Below are 22,388 nucleotides of genomic sequence, written 5' to 3' on the forward strand. Positions count from 1 at the left end.
AATCTGCATCCAACCATCAATGTTGAAAGCAGAAGAGAGCCCGTAGCAAATAGAAGTATTAACTATCAAATTTGAGGGATGCTTGTGATAGAGAAAAATTAGAAATTAGAAACCTCTTCATTAAATTCTTAATTACTGCTTTCCTAAACATAAGAGAAAATTGAAGCAGCTTTTTATCTAGGGAATATTTTGCTCTTCTCTGCAGTAAAAAAGAAAGCCCAAGGATCAAGAAACATCCTTGATCTTAAGAATATGCATACATGTCACTATATAATTAGCAGACAGACTTTAGAAGATTGGAAGCAGAAAAACTGTGAGGGAAAAGGTGAGAAATGAAATACAAACAGAAGATCAAAAATAAGATGTGTAAAATAGTTCTGTACTTGATGCAGTCATTTTACCTGCTGAAGTACCATCCCACTCTGCTGAAAATCCTTTCCTTACGCCAAATACATCACTTACAAACTTTATCCACAGCTTGTTACCATGAGAAATTATAACAGGAGGCAGGTCTGTACCACAGTATTTTCCCAGAGGAGGAGAAGTTTCATAGCCTCCATCTCTAGAATGGTAAAGAAGAAAAATCTTTGGTCAAAGAGATACCATGAGAAATACTAGCAAATCAAAAATCTTGTGTTTCTTTCAGGCCTGGGAAAGACTAATCCTGGCTCTTCATCTTCAACAGAAATACTGCTACCAAATACTGAATCTTGCTACTTGCAGTAATAATCTCTGCCACAACCACCTGCTTGCTGGATATGTCACTTTCTCATCTCAGCAACCTGAGAATGTGCCAACACAATGACAAGCTTGAGAAGTGTCTCAGGTAGACTACATTCTCTATGTTTTACAAGGTGGCAATCATTGGGGCAACCAAAGGTAAGATTCTAATTTGAAGTAGTCATTTTCTCACTCCTCACTATTTAGCCTGGCACAAAGCTAGATGATTTATTTAAAAAAAGACATGTTTATGTGCCACCATACAAATGAGAATTCATTTTTTAATTAATTTCACTGATGTGGTGCATGTTTTGAAATATTTTTCTTAGTCTTCAGAACTGGTTCTACAACCACTTATTTTCCTGTTTTTAGATTAATTAATATTCCAGTAACATTTTTTAATACTGTAATCAGGATTCACAGCTAATGTTCTGTTTTGCCTTCTGCACATGCCTTATGGGAATAACAAAGACAGTGACACCCTGCTTATCAATTGCTTCCTGACCTTGTCTTTAAGCACTTTGATACTACAAACAACCTACAGGTCAGTAAGACAATAGCAGATAATTTATAATCTATTTATGTGTGTGATCTTGCTATGATGCCTTTTAAGTGGACAGTAATACTTTCAATTGCATATCACAGGTTTACAGCTGCTTTTGAGAAAAATTTCTATGTAGTCTTTGCCACTCTCTTTTCTTGTCATCCTCCCAGCTTAAACTGCTTGCTGCTGTCTCATGTTACTGGCAGTTGAAGAAATGTGCCAGAACTCCCCTCACTTGCATCTTGGCCTCTGCAGCTGTGGTCAGATGAACAATTTTCTTAGTTGGCTGAATGCAATTTATCAGAGGACACCTCAGGACAAGAAACGAGAGTGGCACTTCACCTAAGACTTATGTAGCTACCCCATTTAACAGTATCAGGTTTGAAAAGACATTCTAAAAATCCATTCATGGCAGCAGCAATGTGCTGAGTTGCACTTAGAATGTTCTGTCCATATCTTAAAACCGTGGATGAACTCTTCACAGTGAAAACAGAGTTAGATTTATGCTATAAATAAATGCTTCCAGTTCCTAAGGTGAAAAAGTGAAAAAAATCAGCCTGTTTTCATTTTGGGTCACCCCAAATTGAAGTGTTAATTGTTAAAATAAAGTTAGATTAAATTTAATCTCAGATTGTTTTTCTAAAAATAAAAAAAAAAAAATGTGTTACTTAGAAAATATTGAGAAAACTTTTCAGGTTGTTATAACTTTCTCAAGTTGGTGTGTACAGCTGAAAAACCCCAGCTAATTCAGATGGAATCCAGAACCTCAGTACTGCAACTTCAGCAAGCAGATTTTTGTTTGGCTTTAAAAAGAAGGTACTGTTTACCAAGGAATAACCCATAAAGAATATCTGGTATAATGTTCAGGATGAGCTTTATCATGGTGCTCAGTGATGTAATGGAAACTCTTAGCATGCTCAGTCTGAAAAACACACTGCATTCTTCAGGTATGGTTCACCCAGAGAGCTGGCTCATGAGGACAGGAATGGGTGCACCAACACTGCAAAATGCAAATCCATCTGCAGCCACACAGCAGAAAGGATATGTGCTTGGTGCTGCTGTGCTCTAAGCAGGTACTTCCTTCCTGCAAATATTACTTTCTTCTATTTGTCTCTGTCCTGTAAAATTTCCTAGAAATCACTAGGTTAGTATCCTAACTTTAATGGTGATGCCAGTATAGAAAAATATAGCAGATTATTTATATGTTCCTTTGTTACCTCCTAGAGTAGCTGCTGTCTAAACACTATAAATACAAATACAGAATATAGAATAGTTTGGGTTGGAAGGGGCATTTAAGGGTCATCTATGCTGCCCAACTCTGCAAGGAATAGGGATATCTTTAAATAGACCAGGCTGCTCAAAGCCTTGTCCAGCCTGACCTTGAACATTTCCAGGGATGGGGCATCAGCTACTTCTGCAGGCAACCTGTTCCAGTGCCTCTCTACCCTCATGGTGAAAAATTTCTTCTGAACAATCCAAACTCTCTCAGCCTGTCTTCATATGAGAGTGCTCCAGCCCTCTGATTTTCTTCATGGTCCTCCTTTGAACTTACTCCAAGAGGTCCATGTCCTTATGCTGGGGGCCCCAGAGCTGGGTGCTGTGTTCCAGGTGGGGTTTCTCTCACCAGGGCAGAGCACAAGGGCAGAATCCCCTCCCCTGCCCCGCTGCCCACGCTGTTTTTGTGCATTCCAGGATACAGTTGGCTTTCTGGGCTGCAAGGGGATACTGCCAGATCCTCTCTGATTTTTCATCCACCCACAAGTCCTTCTCCACTAGGATGTTCTTGATCTATTCACTCCCCAGCCTGAATTGATACTGAGAGTTGCTCCAAACCAGGATTAGGACCTTGTACTTGGCCTTGAACCTCACGAAGTTCACATGGGCCAATTGGTCAAGCTTATTCAGGTCCCTCTGGACAGCATCCTGTCATTCAGGTGTGTCAGCTGAACCACTCAGCTTGGTGACATCTGCAAACTTGCTGAGGGTGCACTCAATGCCACTGTCTATGTCATTAATGAAGATATTAAATAACACCAGTGCCAGTACAGACCCTGAGTCAGAGATCTCCATCTCCACATCAAGCTATTGACCACCACTACCCTCTGGATGTGACAATCCAATCAATTCCTCATCTTTCAAACCATTCACACATCCAATCTATCTCTCTCCAGTTTAGTGAGAAGAATGTGGGGACTGTGTCAAAAGCTTCACAGAAGTCCATGCAGATGACATCTGTAGCTGTTTACTCAACCACTGATGTAGTCATTCCATCACAGAAGGCCACTGGGTTGGTCAAGAATATCCTTGGTGAAATCATGCTGGTTGTCTGCAGCCACTTCCCTGTCTTCCATGTGCCTTAGCAGAGTTTCTAGGAGGATCTGTTCCATGATATTCCCAGGCACAGAGGTGAGGCAGACAGGTCAATAGTTCCCAGGGTCCTCTTTTTATACACTTTTTAAGAATGGGTACAATGCTTCCCCTTTTCCAGTCACCTGGAACTTCACCTAACTGCCATGACTTTTCAAATATCATGGAGAATGTCACAAAACAGACAATACAACCCTTTGTTTCTGCACTAAGGAAGACAATCAAAATGCAGTGCATGGGAACACAGTCCACACACTCCACTTGTTCTCAGGACTGGAAATTATCAAGTGGGAAAGCTGACAACAGAGCAGGATGAGAGGAGGAAAAGGTAGCCTTTAAAGCTCTCTTGGAAGTCCTTTTCCCACACTGACAGCAAGCTGTATAGTTAAAACTAAAGATTCTGAACATGCTTAAGTGGGTTTGGACAACGTACAATCAGCACTAAGGACAAGAGAAATAATTAGCCTTGCCTGATTTCTACATAATCCTCTGTGCAGCGTTTATTCCCTTCCAATTTGAAGTCGGTGAAGGTCAGCACAATCTGTCTGTTCATCCCCACTGTGATGGTGTATATGCACTCAGTCCGCACAGGGTAGTTATCGGGGTAGTTTGGAGATGTTAGAACACCAGTTTCAAAAGTGTAGTTGTGTGAGCAAACTTTAAAAAGAAAAGAAACAGAGATGAATTAATGTCATATGTCTGCTAAATTAACAGGAAATTTCTATTTTCAACAGGCAGAGGAGCAAACATCCTGTGTTCCTGTGCATTATAACTCTTCCTGGACACTGAACATCAACAGTATAAACTAAAACCAGAATCCAGCTGCTTCGTGGGATTTCTTACAGTTGAGTTGATTTTTTCAGCTTTTACCAGAACACTGTGTCTATAATAAATAGGCAACATAAAAGCACTTTCAGCTGCCTAGATGGCTTTGTCCTAAAGCCCAAGTAAGCAGAGAAAGGAAACTGAAAGGGATGTTTTGCTGAACACGAAAGGTAGGATTCCTAAATTTCTGAAAAGCAATGGTGATGGAAACTGAATATAGTTTCTAATTATGAGGAGAAGCTACATTGTTTTCAAGCATTCCCCATGGTCAAACCTGTTAGAGGGGATTTTATATCTAAATTCCTTCTCCCATTTTTTTGGCTGTAAGTGAAAGTAAGTTAGAAAGTGGTATAATCCTTAGAATTTGAGGACACAAGAGTCTTACTTAAGGTCTTATATTTAAGTGAATGACATAATATTATTTATTTTTTTTTGTGAGCAATGTATGAGCTGGGAAGAAGAAAGTAGGGTGGATTAATGCTGAGGTAGAACCTAAGCAATAAGTAAAAAGAAGCTCTTTTCAAAGCAGAAGCATAATGAGTAGGAATAAAAACATTTGCTATAAAATAGTATGAAACCTTGCTTGGAAGGAAGAATTGTTGTCTATTAGTTGATCACAGTCAATGAGTAAAGTTTGTGGTATGGCTGCAAAAAAGGCAAGAAGAAATGTGAACTTTGTCAGGTGTTTTCAGGCAAAACAGGAAATTCTGATGTCACTGCACAATGCAATGGTGACATGTCACCTGGCAAAATGTGGATAACCATGGTCACTGATGTTCTGAAAATCAAATGAGAACAAGACAGAGGTTGTGGAGATAGCAGGAAGTTAGCAGATTGGTAGGCAAGAGACACTAGAAGAGTTTAACTTTTTTGGCTTAGCAAGAGCAGACAAGCATCAAGAAGCATGAAGAAAGGAAAAATAGAATGCATTCTCAAAGACAGGACAAGTTCTGAAGTTAAAAAAAGTCCATTAGTACAGATACATAGAAATTAGGAGAAAGTTTCTATTAGGAAGTAAGTTTCTATAGCAATGATCCAATCAGCATAACAGATGCAGAAGGGAGAAAACAGTCCACTGTTCTTAAGACACTGTTCTTAAGACACAGTTTGATTAATTTAAGGAGGGGTTCACATTTTGTAGCTTTTAGCTAAAAATAAAAAGGAAAGGGGGCGTGGCATAAAATTTTGGACTGGATTTGAGGACCCTGGGGACTCATTCTGGTCCTCCATTTCCCCATTTCAGGTCCTACAGACTGCAAATATAAGAAATTAAATAGTTCCTACCAAATAGGAGGAATAAATAGAAATAAAAGAGCAAACAAAATATTATGTTCAATTATGCTCATTTAAGGTGGTTGCTAGAGATCTCTGAGATCTGCTTTTTAACACAGCACAGCTGCAGTGTAGCAATGTTTATGCTTCAGTCTTTAATTGCATAACAACTTAGGGGGAAGGGATGGAGCTACACTTCAGGCCCTTCATGTCTAAGGTTGGTCATTTCTATGTCTGTTCTCTAGCCATTCTAACTATTGAAACACTTTTTCTTTTAATGGTGTATTTTTAATAATGTTTTTTTTTCACTCTGGGTCACCTGGAAGGCCTCTGTTGCAAACATTTTCTGTGGGATAAATACTCCCAAAACTGGCTCCCAGACTCATGTTCCTAATTCATCATGGGGAGAACAGAGAAACAGGACACTGAAAAAGGGTAGTAATTTTCTGCCATTGGCTTGTGTTTTGGTATTGACAAATCAAAAAGGTTTCATGCACTAGTTTACCTAAAATCATTATCCATGAAAGTCTTCATCTAGAATTTTAGTAATTTATGTTTTCCACCACGGATATGCTTAACTGTACACACGTAACAAACAGGTTGGTCCTGGTCACCATAAGACCCTTTTGCTGCTTTGTAAATCCTTATGATGCCCTGGCTGTGCTGCCAGCTCCCATGGTGTTTTGTGATATGAAGTGCTTATCATCAAACCTCACATCCTCAAGTCATATGTTTTCTTGAGAATGCTAACTGAAGGGTTAGAAATCTGACTTAGAAATGTGATCTAAGTTTTCCTAAAAGACCACTACAGAAAAAGCAGTAAAAAATTAAAAAGAAAATGGGTGTATATTTGTTAGGTTACTTATTTTTAACCTATTATTTCCTCCTGCATTTGGAGGGATAGATGTCTGACTTGTGCATATTTTATGATTAGAGGTCTTGCAATACTGCCATTACTTACTCTCTCAAAGGTTGAGACAAAGAATAACAGCTTTCAACCTGTAGAATATTAAAACTGGTGTACTAGATAAGAACCCTTACAGTAAAATTAGCACTACAGAAGCCAAATTTTTTTTTATCAGCCCTTTTAATAACAATTTCCACAGAATTGTCCAGGTTCCCTCCCTCACCAAAGTTTTTCTTCCTGGGAGGAACCCAGACAGAAACTTATATCCCAAGTGTTCTGTTCTAAACTGGATGCTCTGTAATACTTTATATTTCACTTAGCAATCTTTATAAACTAAGGGATAATAAACATGGAAGATGGAACAGTGATTGTCTTATAAATGTTAGACTTCTGGCTATAGTGAAATAAATCCCAGTATAGATGGAATATGCTGGCTGCTATGAGGATTTAAAAAAAGCATAGATGAACCCATGTTTCTTGACAGCCAACTCTTTTCTGGTAACTGGATTAATTCATGGTGTTCTGTTTTCAGGAGGAGAGCTGGCACTCCCCTTTAGCACTCACCTCCCTAACAACATTTTGGGGTGTGTTTGTGCAATAACAGACTCTTCAGTGAACACTTAGCAAAGTTAGCAGGAAAAAAGTACTTTGACTCCTTTGCCAAAGTTCAGAAAGCAGTCTAATAGCATATGTGATTATTATGTGTCTGGAAAAAAGCATTAATTCAGTTTAGTTGGAAGACACTTACTACAGCTCATGAAAAACAGAAAGAGGCAATTGTTGAGGACAATCACACATCTAGCTTTGCCCAGTGTATGAGGTTTTGAAAGCTATTCAATCTGCCTTCTGATTTTAGTACTGAATGTGTTAGCTTTTCTGAAAAAAATGCCATAAATGGCAGTAACCCACTGTAATAGCCAATAGCAGAGAAAAATGCCAGCTTTTGTACTACCACTCATGCAATTATGCATAATGTAGAAAATTATATCCGTATTTTTTCCCCTAAAGAGATACAATCAGTTGCCACAATCCTGATTAATCAAAAATCAAGCAATAGTGCAGTATGCAACATGGGATTTTTCTTCCAATCTCATTGTACCAAAGGAAAACCGGGATTCCTAACTATTCACTCTTTATGTAGTACCATGCATGTTTAGGAAAAGAAAGAAGAAATCACCACATGAAGTATATGCCTCTCCACAGGCAAAGTGAAAGCACATCTGCACTTCAGAGCCTTCTGTTACTGCTGCTGGCAGATGCTAACGGGCTTGATTTTTACCAAGGAGGCACACAAAGGTCTTTTGTAGCATGTTGGACCCAAACTCTCTCAAAATACTGGATACAATGGTTCAAAAAGAATCTCTGTCTGCCTTCTGCTTTACACCTAAACACACATACCATGGAGTTGTACTTCACTCACTTATTTTGGCTTTTATAGGCAGAATAACACCTTGATCAAACACTGCCAAGTTACAGCAGCCTAACAAGTTGTCAGGTACCAGCCAGTTGAGCCTTTTTCCTGAGACTTGGGGTGAGCTGAGCAGATGCCCAAGACACACATAGGCCATCAGCTTTATTTTCTGTCTTAATTCAACCTCATTCAAGCATTCTCTGTACATCTCTGAGCACACCTGTTTGTCAGACATAGCTTTCCATTCTCGTCATTGCTCGTTCAGCTGAAGACCAAAGCCAGGCATCATGCTCCTAATAATTCCAGGGTTCAGTCAGGAAGATGGAAATGAAGATTGGAACTCATACTCAGCTATCAAGGAAGAAGACACACAAATCTACACTACACTTTCAGGTGCACTTTTAAATTAATGGATTCACAGATGTTTTTCTCTTTCCTCATCCTTCTCAAACTCTGCCTCATCCAAACAGTCATTGTAACTAACATATAATCCACAACAAAGATATTTAAAACCAGATTATCCATCCTGATAAATAATATTCTCAATTCAGGATGATAATGAGGAAAATTATATTTCACCAAAGCCAGAGAAAAACCAGGAAGAAAAAGGCTGTCAGGAAGGCAATCTCTTAACAACCTTGTTAAAGTTAACTTTTCCTAGCAGAAAGAATGAAATGAAGTATCTCAAAAGAAAGAAACAAAATTTAAAAACCCCAAACAAACAGAAAACCAACCAACAAACAAATCAAACACACTGCCAAAACCCCAATTCAAAGTAAAACAGATGAATTCCCACTTATTTCATAAGAAGAAGTTGCGTGGGAAAAAAAAATATAATAGCACTGATTCCAGTACTATTCCTACTGGAAAACTGTGGCTTGTATCTATCAAGACCCTGCACAAAAGTTCTAGGAAAGACTAAACTCTTTCAAAGAATTTTTGATATTTTTATGTGGGTTTTTTGTGATGTGGTCAGCCAAAATTGGCAGAAAGCAATGCTAAAATCTTCCACAACACTTACATGGCTTTTGTGACATTCATCTGTCTGGTAGTTTTGACCTGGACTCTTTGAAACAAATCAAAATATTACCTTGCATTCCATGTGACTTTTCCCTTTAAATGACAGAAGGATGACAAACAACTAAGAATCCAAGATGCCTACAGTTTAGGTGTGTGATACACATTTTAAAATGAGTATTGTGGGCATGTCTGACTGAAGGATTTCCATCTGTATTGCTGCTACATGAGCTATTCACAGCTACTGGCTGGCAGACTGCTAAAACAATTGTTTGCACTTTATGGGCCATGACCATGGCTGCATCTTGTGGCATTCCATTTTTTTTTTTCTTTTTTTGACAGGAAATACAGCTTTGCTTCTTATTCTTTTCAGGCTACTTTTCAAGTATTTAATATATCACAGATAAGCCATGCTAACAAAAACATTGTTTACCAAGATGAATGGAGTAGAAAATTAGTTTCATTTTGCATTAAACAAAATTCACTCCTACATATCCTTCTGTGTTTAACTTCTATTTATTTAGCAGGGGGAAGAGGGAGAATCTTGTCCATCTTTTCAATAGCTTATTCTCTGAAATAACTCCAGGCAAAAGACTATTGAAATGTGTAATATGAAGCAGAACATCTTTGACAAGTTCTGATCCTGGTTATGCTCTAGCTAGCTAAGAAAACACAACTGAAAAAATATGAAGAATTCTTATTGCACAAGAAACATTATTAGAACCATATTTTCTTTAGCAGAAAAAAATCTAAATTAGCAGCAGATGTAAAGAAAAAAAGGCATAGTTTTAGTATCTCTCAGACATTATTATGCTTAGCAGTTTGCTACCTTAGTGTAACTGGATATACATGACATGAAGATCAGACCTAAACATCTCACAGTGGGAAAACGAAACTTTATATGATTGCAGGGAAGTGAGGAGTTGCTACTCACAGCAAAATCCACATACACATATGTGTTTGCCTTCTCTCAGGCCACAGATATTTCAAAGCACTTTATTCTTAATAAAAAATGAATTTTAACTCTCTGGTATTTATGAAAACTTTATGGTACTGCTATACTTGTACTGGACCAAAAGAAACAAATCTATGTAAAAAACCCAAATAACAGTTTCAGCCTCTCTGTAAGTTTATTACTCTCAGTTTCACTAGCTATCTCCTACTTTGCCATATTTATACAAGCTGTAGTGGTTGAAATTAAAAGTGTTTATTCTAAAGATTATTCCAAGAGTGAGAATAAATTGAGAGTTAGTGCAGGTTGGCTGAAGAATAGTAAAGATATTTGTGTTCATTATGGTAAAAGAAATTCCTAGATGTAACATAGAGTTTGGATTAAGGTATTACACAGCAGTCATTTCATATAAACCAATTATAAAGTTGTTAAAAGCATCAAAGAGACAGCAGATGTGCATTTTTAAGGCATTATTTGAAAACATTCCAGGGACAGCATTGATGCATTTGGAACTCCACATGACACACATTGCAGTGCTTTGAATTAAGATGACAAAAGCCCATCACCATGGTGGTGGTAAGGGTGGTGGGGGAGGGAAATACAGAAGAAAGGAGGCAGAAAAGTGAAACTGGACAGCACTGAAATGACTAACAGACCCACAGAAACATATATGGCTACAACAGAAACAGAAATACAGATTAATGTTGAGTAAAAAATACTTTGATCTTGAAGGACTCTGGGAAAAGTTGCTATAAGAATATTTAGGAATCAATCCACCCATTATAATAATCTGAGGTGAGTTAAAAGGAAAATATATCACATGAAAAAGCAACAATGATATTTACAGAAGGTTTAGTTTGCAGTTGCAAACAAAGGCTAAAAAAAAGACTTTATAAGGATGATAATTTCACAATTTCTCACCAGTAAGAATTCAGATTTCAAACCACAGAGTTTTCCTGGAAATATTTTCAAAAGTAGAATTTGGTTTTTTGCCTATTACTTTCTAAGAAATAAAAATTTCCTCCTTGAAATAGTTCTCATTAAATCTTAATTGTTTCTATGGGCTTTTTGGTTTCAACACCAGATAACCTGAATATAAATGTAGGCAGCTGAGGAAATGGTTTCTTTGGATTTGTAAATTATCTGGTAGTGAATAAAACCACAGTAGCAAAATCTGTACTGGTTCTGCCTATACACATGCTTGAGAGATAAAATAATAGCCAATGTGGCCAAGATATCCATCCCCAAGAAAGCAGTTAGGAATTGGAAAATTTGGTGCTTTTAAACAGGTTGAATAAATTCAGGAATTAGGAAAATTAAAGAAATTAAAAGCACACAATGAACAGCCATTGGTACTTTGTGGCTGTATAGATGAGTACTATGAATTTCTGGTTTTCATCTAACAAATCCCTTGTAGTCTGCACTACATGGAAACCACATAGAAACTGGATAGTGACGGATAGCAAACATCTCAGCTATAAACACATTATCATTTTTATATTATTTCCCTTGTGCTCCTTTGTGGTTTAGTTCTGCTAGGCAGACCCTGTCCCCCTACCTTCCATAGCACTAAGTGCTGTGTTCAGTTTTTTCTTGAACACACCCAGGGATGGTGACTCCACCACTTCCCTGGGCAGTTCATTCCAATGTTTAACCACCCTTTCTGTGAAAAAAAATCCTCCTAATGTCCAAAAGAGAACTGAGAGAATGAGCAGTCATTCTTCCTTAACCTCACTGAAGTCTTAGCCCTTTAGAAAATACTTTAAAAAGGGAATTAATGTATAACAGGAGCCTTGAACTCTGGTGGAGACAGAAATGTTGCACTCTGTTGTAATGAAAAAATTGCTTGTGCTTTCAGGTTATTTTGCTGCTTTATCAAATTTTATCCTAATTGACCTTTCTCTACCCACCATCAATACTGAACCTTACAGAGACTAAATTAATTTTTTATGGCACCCAAGGGTCTTCCATTCAAGCGAGTTGTCCATGATCACTAGGTTTCGTAGATCACACATACTCAGCTCAGAAGAATGGACAAAGAAAATTCAGAAAATACTTTTCCTAAATAATTCATGAAGTTCTGCCATGCCAGCTCTTACTGACTTTTTAAGGAAAGCAACAATGCTGCTTACAGAAATTGCTTTCCGCTTTCCTAGGGAGTAAAAAGCTTTTGAATAAAGCAGAATGAATAAGAAGGAGTAGAAGAGGCACCAGGAAGTCTTCTGGCAACACAGAAAATAATGATTCTATTTCTTGTAGTGGTTATTTACAGTGACAGCTGAAAACATTTAATTTGCATAATGAACAGCCTGACATATTACCTTTGGATGCATTCAGGGAGATATAATTAGCTGAGAAGCCTTCAGATGCAATGCTGTGATCTGTCGTGAAGGACAATGTCATCATATTGCCACCACTAGTGAGAGATGGTGGAATTGATCTTCCACAGTATCTACAGAAAAAAGATACCCCAAGTTGAATGGCAGTACTTTTTAAAGGATCTGTATCACTGGAAGAGAATTCAGCTTTCCTGTGAAATTTGAATAGCTACACATACACGGTTCTCTCCTTTGGATGATACAGATTGCAGGCATATGTGTCATGGGACCAAACAGCACACTACATGTACAAGGGTACAAATCTAAAGTGTGACAAAATCAGAGAAGAAACTCTGACTTACATCAAGTTGTCAAATTCTTCTTGAATTTATACTGTGCTGTACCTAAAAAAGACTGTTCTTTTGTAGGAGTCAGAGTGGCTGGCCAAACACTAATATTGCAAAATGCTCTTCGTTATGAGAGTCATTTGCTCCATATTTTCCAAAATACTGCCATGCCAGCCAACTATTTTACAGTCTATAGCTACAGCTGGATACTGTTCTCAAGCAGTTCAAACATTCCTGAATTCTAGGGCAACAAAAAAACCTTGTTTATATACCAGTTGGAAAAGTGGAATAAAAGAAAATATTCTTCCCTAAGATAAAATTATGTATCAGAAGAAAATGAAAATTAAATCCCAAAAAATGTAGTTTTTGTGGATATACAAATGTTCAGCCTTTGAAGTAATCCTTCTTTCACTTCTGCAAGTCTTTAAAATCCTGTCTTTTCTGGGCAGAGGTACATTAATGCTTTTCAATTTGTTTTCCATAAATCAAAATGCTAATGGAGCAGGACACAGCTAGCTATTGAAACCTGTCCTTAAAAGAGCTATCCTTTTGACACAACTTACTTTCTCCAAATACATTATTTATTAAATGTGCTTCTCATTCAATGGTCAAGTAGCAAGCTGCCTTTGCTATCCTAGCAGAGAAATTGCTGCCATTGTTTCTGTGATGAAGAGAAAACAATCTATACACAAAATTTAAGGAAGTAAATTGAATGTCAGTGTCAGAACAGTACTCACTCCACAGTAACACAGGTCTGTAGGCTAATGGACATATTTACCTTCCCAATTTTTGCACAGTGCTGTTGTCATATATTTCAAGATAATCCTTTCTGCAACCATAATCAAATGCCAAGTTAAATGAAGTGAATGTCAGGCGGATAAAGTAGCCAGGTTGAACATTGATAATCCAGGTACAGTTAATCCCATGTGGGTACACATCTGGATAACCAGGACTTGTAATGCTTCCTGACGGTCCAGTGAGAGTCTCTCCACATACTGCAGAGATTTAAAATATCAGGTCAAATAATATGTTTATAAAAAAGCAGTTAGACACTTATAAAATTGGTTACTTTTCTTTCTGAAATTTCATAGTCTTTCTTCCTTGATGCATACCACATGGTAACCGATTCAGAATTTATCTGCCATCCTAAGACTTGATTTCCAGTTGTTTTCAGCTTGTGGGAAAATTTGGAAAGTACCAACATTCTACACAGAAAAGAGCTAAACAATCCTTACCTGTATCTAATGGCCAGTACTGAGCTCTGAAGCCAAGGTTGGCAAGTGAGGAAGCTCTGAATTTGATATAGAGATTGTTCCGTGTGGATTGCACTCTAGAGGGTACAGCTGCACCACAGTATTTCTCCAAAATAGGAGAGTCTCCGTTGTTGCCATCTCTGACCTGAAGAACATTGTATTCAAAATATCCTATAGAAATTTTTCTTACATTCAAGTATTCAGCATAAAGTAATTAATAAGAACTACATAAAAGAGATCCTTAGGAAGTCAACCCTACCCTTTCTTCAGTGTGGTTTCTACTATAGGCACATAAAATACAACCTTATGGGTATCAGAGAAGCACTGTCCCACACAAAGTATGTCAGATGGAGAAAAGATGAGGTCTTACACTCTCAGTAGTAAATGGCACATAAACCTCCCAAACCAGGCCTATTTGTTTAAGGAAACCTTATACATATCTCTGATTATCAAAACAATCATAAGATCTTTGGAGAACCAAGGAAAGCTTTGGGATCCCATTATGAATCTGGAAAAACTTTTGTGACTGCTGAAAGGAGTGCTTGCCTGCCAAGAACTTCTGCTTTGGTGGAGATAAATATTAGAAGGAACTTGCAAATAGGTATCTATTATTCACAGTATATGTGTATTGTTCTTTACCTCAATGTAGTCTGAATCACAAGTGCTTGTATTTCGAATGTCAAAGTTGGTGAAGCTGAGAACCACCACTTGGGTAGCTGGCTGGGAGATGATCCACTCACAGGTCTTTGGGTGAGGGGACATCCTGGGGTAATAAGGTGAATGGATTGTACCTGCTCCAGACAAGGAACCTCCACAGGCTGCCAAGAGAGACCAGGAATCAGGACTTGTAATGAATGATTTCAAGGAATGTAACATAATGATGATGTATGATATGTATCAAGTAACATTACGAAATTAGAAGAAAACCAACCCTAAACTTTCTTATTACAGATCACTCAAGTAAACATATTTAAAAGAAAAAATTACTATAGGTATAGCCTAAACATGCTATACATACAGAAGACCAAACTGTGCCCATGAAAACTAATGGATTTGACTCATTTGTTTCACAGACACAGATAGCCTTGTTGGTGGTTAAGAACTTAAAGATAGGCAAAATGAAGATAAAAAGATTTAGGCATTGAAGATATAACATCTTTGGTATGTCAGCATGAAGTGATAAATCATTAGTACCATATCACAGAACCATTAATATCATACCACAGAATATTCTGCGTTGGAAGGGACCCACAAGGATCATCAAGTCCAACTCTTAAATGAATGGCCCATATGAGGATCAAACACACAACCTTGCTGTTATTAGCAATATGCTCTAACCATCTGAGCTAATTTCATGTTCAAAAGTAACAAAGGACATGTTTCCAAGCATGTTAGGAGTGCCTACAGCAAACCTGCTGCAGACATCTTTTAAAATAAATAAATTTATTCTGCTCTGTTCTTTCCTTTCTTTTGAAGTTTGTGTTTGACCTATTTTATGAATAATATAGCATGGAAAAAACTGAAAATGTCCAAATTACATATAAGTTCACTGTGCAAATGCCCAGTTCCTCTTACCAACTTGATAAATAGCCCTGAAGCTAGTTCTTTGCACGGAAGCACCAGACTTGAATTTGATCCAAAGACTATTGTTGGTAGAAGTGATTGGAGACATGAGTGTATTATGACAGATTTTTCTAATAAGAGGAGACAACTCACTGTCACCTTCTCGAACCTAGTCATCAAAAAGAGGAAAGAAAAGTATTAGATCATAAAATATATGTCACAAGAGCTGCTACATAACAAAAGGATACATAACTGGTTTACATATTTATGAGAGGGGCAAAGAGCCATCACAGTAACTGGCACAAGCACAGGACTTATGAGAGCTCCAAGGAACAATCAGATGATCAGCACAGAAGACACAAACACATGCTGCTGTCACAGGACATTAGGATTAAGTGATCTTCTCTACGAACCACAGTTTTAGCACTATTTATGCCTACATTTCCAAAAGTAAGGTAGGTAGGTAGGGTGTTCACCAATGATAGCTGTGAAATTTTTGCCAGCGCTAAGATCTGCTGGCGATAAAAAGGGTATTTTTGATTTTCTTGCTCTGGCCATGAAGTTTCAAGTGATTTTTCAATGGCACTTCTCCAGAACAAGCATCTGTCCCATCACACTCATACATCAATGCAGGCAGACAGCTTACTAACAGGAGATGCAACTCCAAGTCCCTAAAGCATCTGACATCTTTTCACTCCTTTATCTGAGGGGTTCAATTCATGATCATGGCAATGAGGCTGTTTCAGGGAATCCAGCTTTTACCTTCTGCACTGCCTTTCTACTGACCTCAAGCAATTTGCTAATCAAAGGAGAAATGTATCTTATTTTCCCTAAAGCTGATTATAAATCCTGTTATCAAGGGGAGTAGAAGGGAAAGACTTATTTGTACTTCAAGATATCAGACCCTGAATCCATATTCCATGAGTAAGAATAGCTACAACCAGGGATCCAGGCAGAGCCCTAGTATATCTCTGAGGTGCCTGCTTCATTTCAAGTGGGCAACAACAACCTGAGATCCAAAAGACAGGTACTCTGCTCTCTGCCCAAGCAAAAAAATGCAATTTTTGTCCCAAAGATTCTCCCAAAAACAAAACACCTTTTTCTGCTGTTAAAGTGGTAGTAATTCATGTAGATGGAACTGGTTTTAAATGCATCTATGTGGTGTCAAAGCCAAAAAATCTTTCCAGTGAATTCGCTAATAAACCAGGGACATCCAGCTTTCAGGTCCTCTCTGACGAAGAAAGAATTCTTTCTTCCTCAGCTGTATTCATCCATGGCTGGGAGAGAAGGTAAGGAGCTCTTATGAGCCTGGTGAACAGGCAGTGGCTGGCCTGCTTGCCCAGCTTTGCAGTCTAAAGCTGGTGAGATGTCTTTCTGACTAACAGATATTTCCAATTTCCCTCTAATTTGAGTTTAAAGTGATATAATTATTCAGGATTTACAGCAGAGCAGCTGATACCAGAATTTGTGCCAAAATATATAGTAAATCTTTAGAAAGCAGTGAACAACTTCCAGAACAGTAATTCACAGGAGTTTACAGGTTTTTCTTGATCTGATTCTCCTTACATTTTTTGTTTATATAGTCCAGTGAGTAGTGATAAAAATAACAGGTTCTCTAAACTGTGTATTTGAGTAATGTCTCCTATTGCCAGTTAGAAGGATGGCATGGAAAATGGGCTGCCTTGGCTAGCATCTTACCTCTGCATCATCATGTCACAGCCTTTCTCAAATAAGTTTTATTGTCTCTAATTTCTTATTGCAGATGCCTTGCTTAGCAAGAAACTAAACACCCCTTCCTGAGAAAGTGCTGTGAGCTGTGTCTGGTCCCTGTGGAAAGTCTACATAATTCCTGGTACAGCCAGGTATAGCCAGGGAATGCACCTTTCCAAAGTGACAAAAGAGTTGTTGGAGAGTGACTTTTAAAGTAACTTAAAAGTTATCTCCCTAGATGAACCAGTGGGACAGTATTTTATAAAAGCACATGTGAAAAATCAGGCCTTAATAACAGATCACAGTACTTTGGTTTCACTGACTGTCCCAGCCAGAAAATGTCAGTCCAATTTCTCTGCTCTGGGCTGAGCCACAGAGTAAGAGGGCAGGAAGAAGAGGAGGGCAGAAGCACATGGAAACTGAAGGGCTTGTGACTGATCAGCAGTGAGGTAAATGCCTTGCTGAACTAATACAAACCGATGGTGTTCAACAGAAATGGTTTTGTTTCTCTGGCTACTGTGAATTTAGCTGCTGTTTTGCCAGCAATTAGGCAAGAGGAGTAGCAGGCCAAACAAACAAAAGCTGTCTGTTTTCATTAAACACACTTCCCCTCTCATTTCAGAGACTAATTACACTTCATTCCAACCTAGGTCTTTGAATTACAGGAGAGAAAGGAACAATGTCAACACAATAACATCTTTTAAAAATATACCGACAGCATAGAGCTCACAGGGGCCTGTTCCTCACTGGTCAAGAAGAGATTAAATACAAAACCAAACCTGCACTGCCATTGAGCCTCATGGCTGGCAGCGCTGGAACCTGCTTTGGGGCCTCAGGGATGGCTCCCTCCTGCTTCAGCCGGGGCGGCACCTTTGCAAATCAGCTGCTGACCGTGCCCAGTTTGTTTTCCTTCTGTTTAGCTCTGCACAGCACAGACACAGTTTTTTACAGGCAGCGGTACAAAGCAGCCATCCCATGTGGGATGAGGTGTTTATGGCTGTACAGAGAAATACAGGCTGGGAATGACAGTAGAGGCCTTGAGACGTGGCGAGCCGGGGCATAACGCAGAGAACAGGGATGCCATGATAGGAGAAGGGGCACGGCCAGCAACACAGGGAGCTTGTCAGGCTCTGAGGGCACCACTATGACCCACTGGGGCCAGCCTTGCCTCCACCTGCACCCTGCCACTCTTCAGGACCCATGTCAGCCCCTGCCCCAGCAAACCTGCAGCCTGGTCAGTCTGTCTCCCCACAGTGCTGCCATGCCCGGCCAGGGGCTCTGCTGAGCCAGGTTGCCCCTGTGCCCCCCATCCTGGCCTGCCTCAGTCCATGCCCAGCCCAGCAGGTGCCCTTGGCCCAGGACAGCCCTGCTCCCTGGCCAGGGATGGGGACAGGCCCTGCCCCTGGCCCGCACAGCGCTGCACCAGACCTCCTTCACGGCCAGATCAAGGGGTGCAGAGCGGCAGCTGCACAAAACTGGGCTTAGGGATAAGAAAGGAATTGAAAACATGCTATCTCATGTACTTAAAAGGCACCCTACAGCTGCAAATTTGTATGTAACACAACATTGCAAACCAATGAAGAGAGCTAGGAGTAAAAGTAAAAGCAAATGTCACCTCAAGTGGATCACACTAAGTACCAACATTAGTACTGCATTATTATTACATTTTCCATATAGAGAATCTGTACCATTTTGTTTTCTTTGACAACAAGATTTAGAATAAAAACAATTCCTGAATTAGACTTGTAAGATTTCAGTTATGGCAACAATAAACTCCCAGATTTACATATGTATATATAATATACATATACATATAATAATCATAGAGTCATTAAGGTTGGAAAGGACCTCTAAATCTCACAGTCCAACTGTAAACTGAGCTTGGCCAAGCCCACCACTAAATCACGTCCTTAAGTGTCACTTCTACACATCTTGTAAATACCTCCATGAATGGTAATTCAACCATTTCCCTGGGAAAGTGTATATAAAAATTTATATGGTGTGTTTCCTTTCAGCGTCAGAACAAGATCTTTTATATAACACTTTGACTCCAGAAAATGGCATTTTTCTTGCAGTTGACATGCATTTACCAAATGTCAAAACTCCCCCCTAATCATGTACAGACAATTAAGAATTAGTGTTAAGCTAGACAGATTTTCTCATTCTCTTACCTTTGCTTCACTCCAAATGCACCATCCTGCACTTTCAGCCCCTGTGACTTTTGGTCCCTAGTAAATTTGTATGTTTAGTTATTTGATTAGCACCTATTTCTGCATTGGCCCTTGGGACAGAAATTATATATGCTCTTGTACACACATGCAATCAAACTTTCATATCAATTGATTAAGGGAATCACCTCTATATAATTTTCTGAACAACCACTATGACTCTCCAGCTCTATATGGGTGAAGTTGAGGAATATTTTTTCATCCTCTGGCTGTCGGATAATGTAGACACATTGTCGGCTGTTGATATAAGGGTTGGGCCAGAAAGGAGATGTGATAACCCCTTCACTCTCTGTGAAATTTCCTCCACAACTTGGATCTGCTATATTTAGAAAAAAAAAAACAACAAAAGAGATATTCATAAGTACAGTAACTCCTTTTGAGGCTGCCTCTGTACAATGTCTGCAAATCAAAAAGAATTACTATATTATTAAAGAGCAAGTGTTAATTACATCCATTCATGTGTTGTTGGCTCTATCTCAAGAATGTCACAGACCAACCTTTAATCCTGAGTATTTTACTTACCAGGAGATGTTGTATAGACAATATGGAAGCCTTTATCAGTAACCAAGTCATCAGAGTGAAAGTGAATAAATGCATATGGACCAGTGGTTTGGAGTGGGGGTGGAGATCCAGTGCTACAGTATTTACCAAGGACAGGGTCTTGTGGAAGAAGACCATCTCGAATCTAGACACAATGATAGATCAACATTTAGGATTCTTATACGTGTGCCAGTTGTGAACAGTACCAACACTCTTTAAGTTATCTCAGAGGCCCCAGAGGTATTGTGGATGGTGGGTGGAGGGAAAGCTCATAGGAAATTTCCTCTAAACACAGAGGAACCAAGAAACCAAGAAGCCAGCAGAGCTGCGATGCTGCTGCCAGAAGTCATCAAGGGTTTTGTGAAAGGGAAAGAAAGTATCAGGAAATACACTGTTGAAATGTTTTCTTGAAGTCATGCTCTGCATTGCACTCAACATGCTATTCCAAACTGGCTTCTCATTTCCATGGAAAGGTATTGGTGAGTTCTGTAAACATTGTGTCATATTTGACAAAAAGCCCTAAGCTTATACATCAGGTCGTGGACAGCTGTGTGAGCTACAATATTAAACTATTAGTCTTAGATCCCTTTCCTGAATAGTTGCCCATAGGCTCATGAATTCTCTGTGGCTGACATTTGACAAGGAGTTTGGTGACTGAACTTTGTAAGAAAGTGAAAGCTTCCCATCAAGTATTTGGCCTGAATCCCATTCTTTTTGTCACAGGACTTCTGTGAAGCAGGTTCTCCTCCCCTTTCTGTCCTATTGTCTCTGATTGTGCATGGATGGCTGGAATATGTAAATAAAAAGGAGCATTTTAACCCAGGATTAAATGCTCAAACAGTCCCCTTCTGTACCTAAAAAAAATTTTGAAATATCTTGTTTTGCAATAACATATCCACAAAATGTTGTGATAATTCACAATTACACTTTACCTCTAAATAGTCATAACTGCAATTTTCATGGTATTCCAGGCTCAGTGTGCCAAAAGCAAATGTGATGAGGAGGCCAGGACTGGTTGAGATGGTCCAGAAGCAATTTCTGTTTACAGGATAGTTACCAGGATATCCTGGAGAGCTTATTGAGCCGTAAGTACCTGTCAGCTCACCGCCACATTCTAACAGAAAGAGACATGGAACAACAGAGTCTTTATCACTGCATGTCGGGTCAGAAGATGATTCATCCTGTAGTGTCAAAACTAGCTACCACTTTGGGATCAGAATAAATTAAAAAACAAAGACAAAGCCAAAAAAAACCAGCAGGTTTCTTCTTAATTCTGCAACTCAATTTTAAAAGGAAAACTCCCAATATTTCCTGATTTGCACAGTAAAAGAAAGATTCTTACCCAATTATGAATAATATGCCTTAAGAACAATAATCAGAAGCACCATGTTTGGAATGGGTTAAAACAGTCTGACTTTCTGTTAGATTTCTGTACTTCATAAATAGTCTCCAGTTTTTATTCTATTACAAGACTACTTCCATTAAAAAGAAAGAAAGAAAGAAAAAAAGGAAAATATAGTGGCAGGTAAGGCTGTTTTATGAACCTGTAATAAAATAACATCAGTGCAACAGTTGGGAATGGGAGGGGGTACATCATGTATTATACCTCAGGAATAGCTAGTTTAATCTCATCTACACTGCTCTCTTTGGATTTTTTTGTTAGTGCTACTTTTTCCTCCAAAATATCTGCTTTCACTTTTCAGTACTCATATTTGTCAATTAGTAATTATTGATCTAATAGTGACAATTGAAAGAAAAAAAACCACCAAAAATCATATTAAAAGCATTTCAAGAAATATTTCTAGAAATAAGGAGATTATATTTTTTAATCTATGGTTCATTCAAGACACAAGCCATTGCACTATTTTGTTTCTAGATAATATACAAAGCACTGAAGTGACCCTAATGTTATGTGAGATGATTTGAAGTTTATCTCTGGAAATGGATTGCCCGACAGTCTGGAACAATCACCCAATTAACATTACCAAGAATTCAGGCAGAAATGTTCAACAAATCATACCAGAAACTTCACACATCCTTTAAAACCCAGTTCCTTACAATCTATAATTTTTGGAACATTTAGGCTGTTGTAAATTGTCAATGACAAAACAAACCATTGACTTACTTGCTCAAAGTACTAGAAACTTCTGTGAGAAAAGAGAACTGACTAAATGAGTGGCATCCCCAGAAACACATGCTCTCTGGGGGATTCCTCACAGGAGGTGTAAAGCAGCCTTAAAAAACTATTTATTGAAAGCTATTCACGCAGAGGCCTAGAGCTAGAGTTTGAAAATATCTTCAAGTGATATATATGTCAACATTTCAGCTTCACTCCCTTGAAAAATACTGTCCTTCTGTTCCTAATGTTTCCTAATCAAAGGAAATAAGTCATTAATTTTACTCCAAAACTATGA

The 22,388-nt window shown here is 38.5% G+C and overlaps 1 protein-coding gene across 1 annotated transcript in view; it reads right to left on the minus strand.

Moving 5' to 3' along the window:
- Positions 1-22,388, minus strand: part of CUBN (cubilin) — a 142,212-nt gene that overhangs the window by 101,886 nt on the left and 17,938 nt on the right. Inside the window, exons 15-24 of the mRNA XM_086859110.1 lie at positions 20,907-21,088; positions 19,957-20,119; positions 19,563-19,753; positions 15,509-15,665; positions 14,573-14,751; positions 13,916-14,078; positions 13,459-13,675; positions 12,337-12,467; positions 4,102-4,288; positions 402-562 (exon numbers count right to left, since the gene is read on the minus strand). Coding sequence (XP_086715236.1) covers positions 402-562; positions 4,102-4,288; positions 12,337-12,467; positions 13,459-13,675; positions 13,916-14,078; positions 14,573-14,751; positions 15,509-15,665; positions 19,563-19,753; positions 19,957-20,119; positions 20,907-21,088 — 1,731 coding nt within the window. The remainder of the gene's footprint in view (positions 1-401; positions 563-4,101; positions 4,289-12,336; positions 12,468-13,458; positions 13,676-13,915; positions 14,079-14,572; positions 14,752-15,508; positions 15,666-19,562; positions 19,754-19,956; positions 20,120-20,906; positions 21,089-22,388) is intronic.

Source organism: Cyanistes caeruleus, chromosome 1, assembly GCF_971803275.1.
Source record: "Cyanistes caeruleus chromosome 1, bCyaCae1.hap1.1, whole genome shotgun sequence".
In the NCBI taxonomy this organism is placed as follows: Eukaryota; Metazoa; Chordata; class Aves; order Passeriformes; family Paridae; genus Cyanistes; species Cyanistes caeruleus.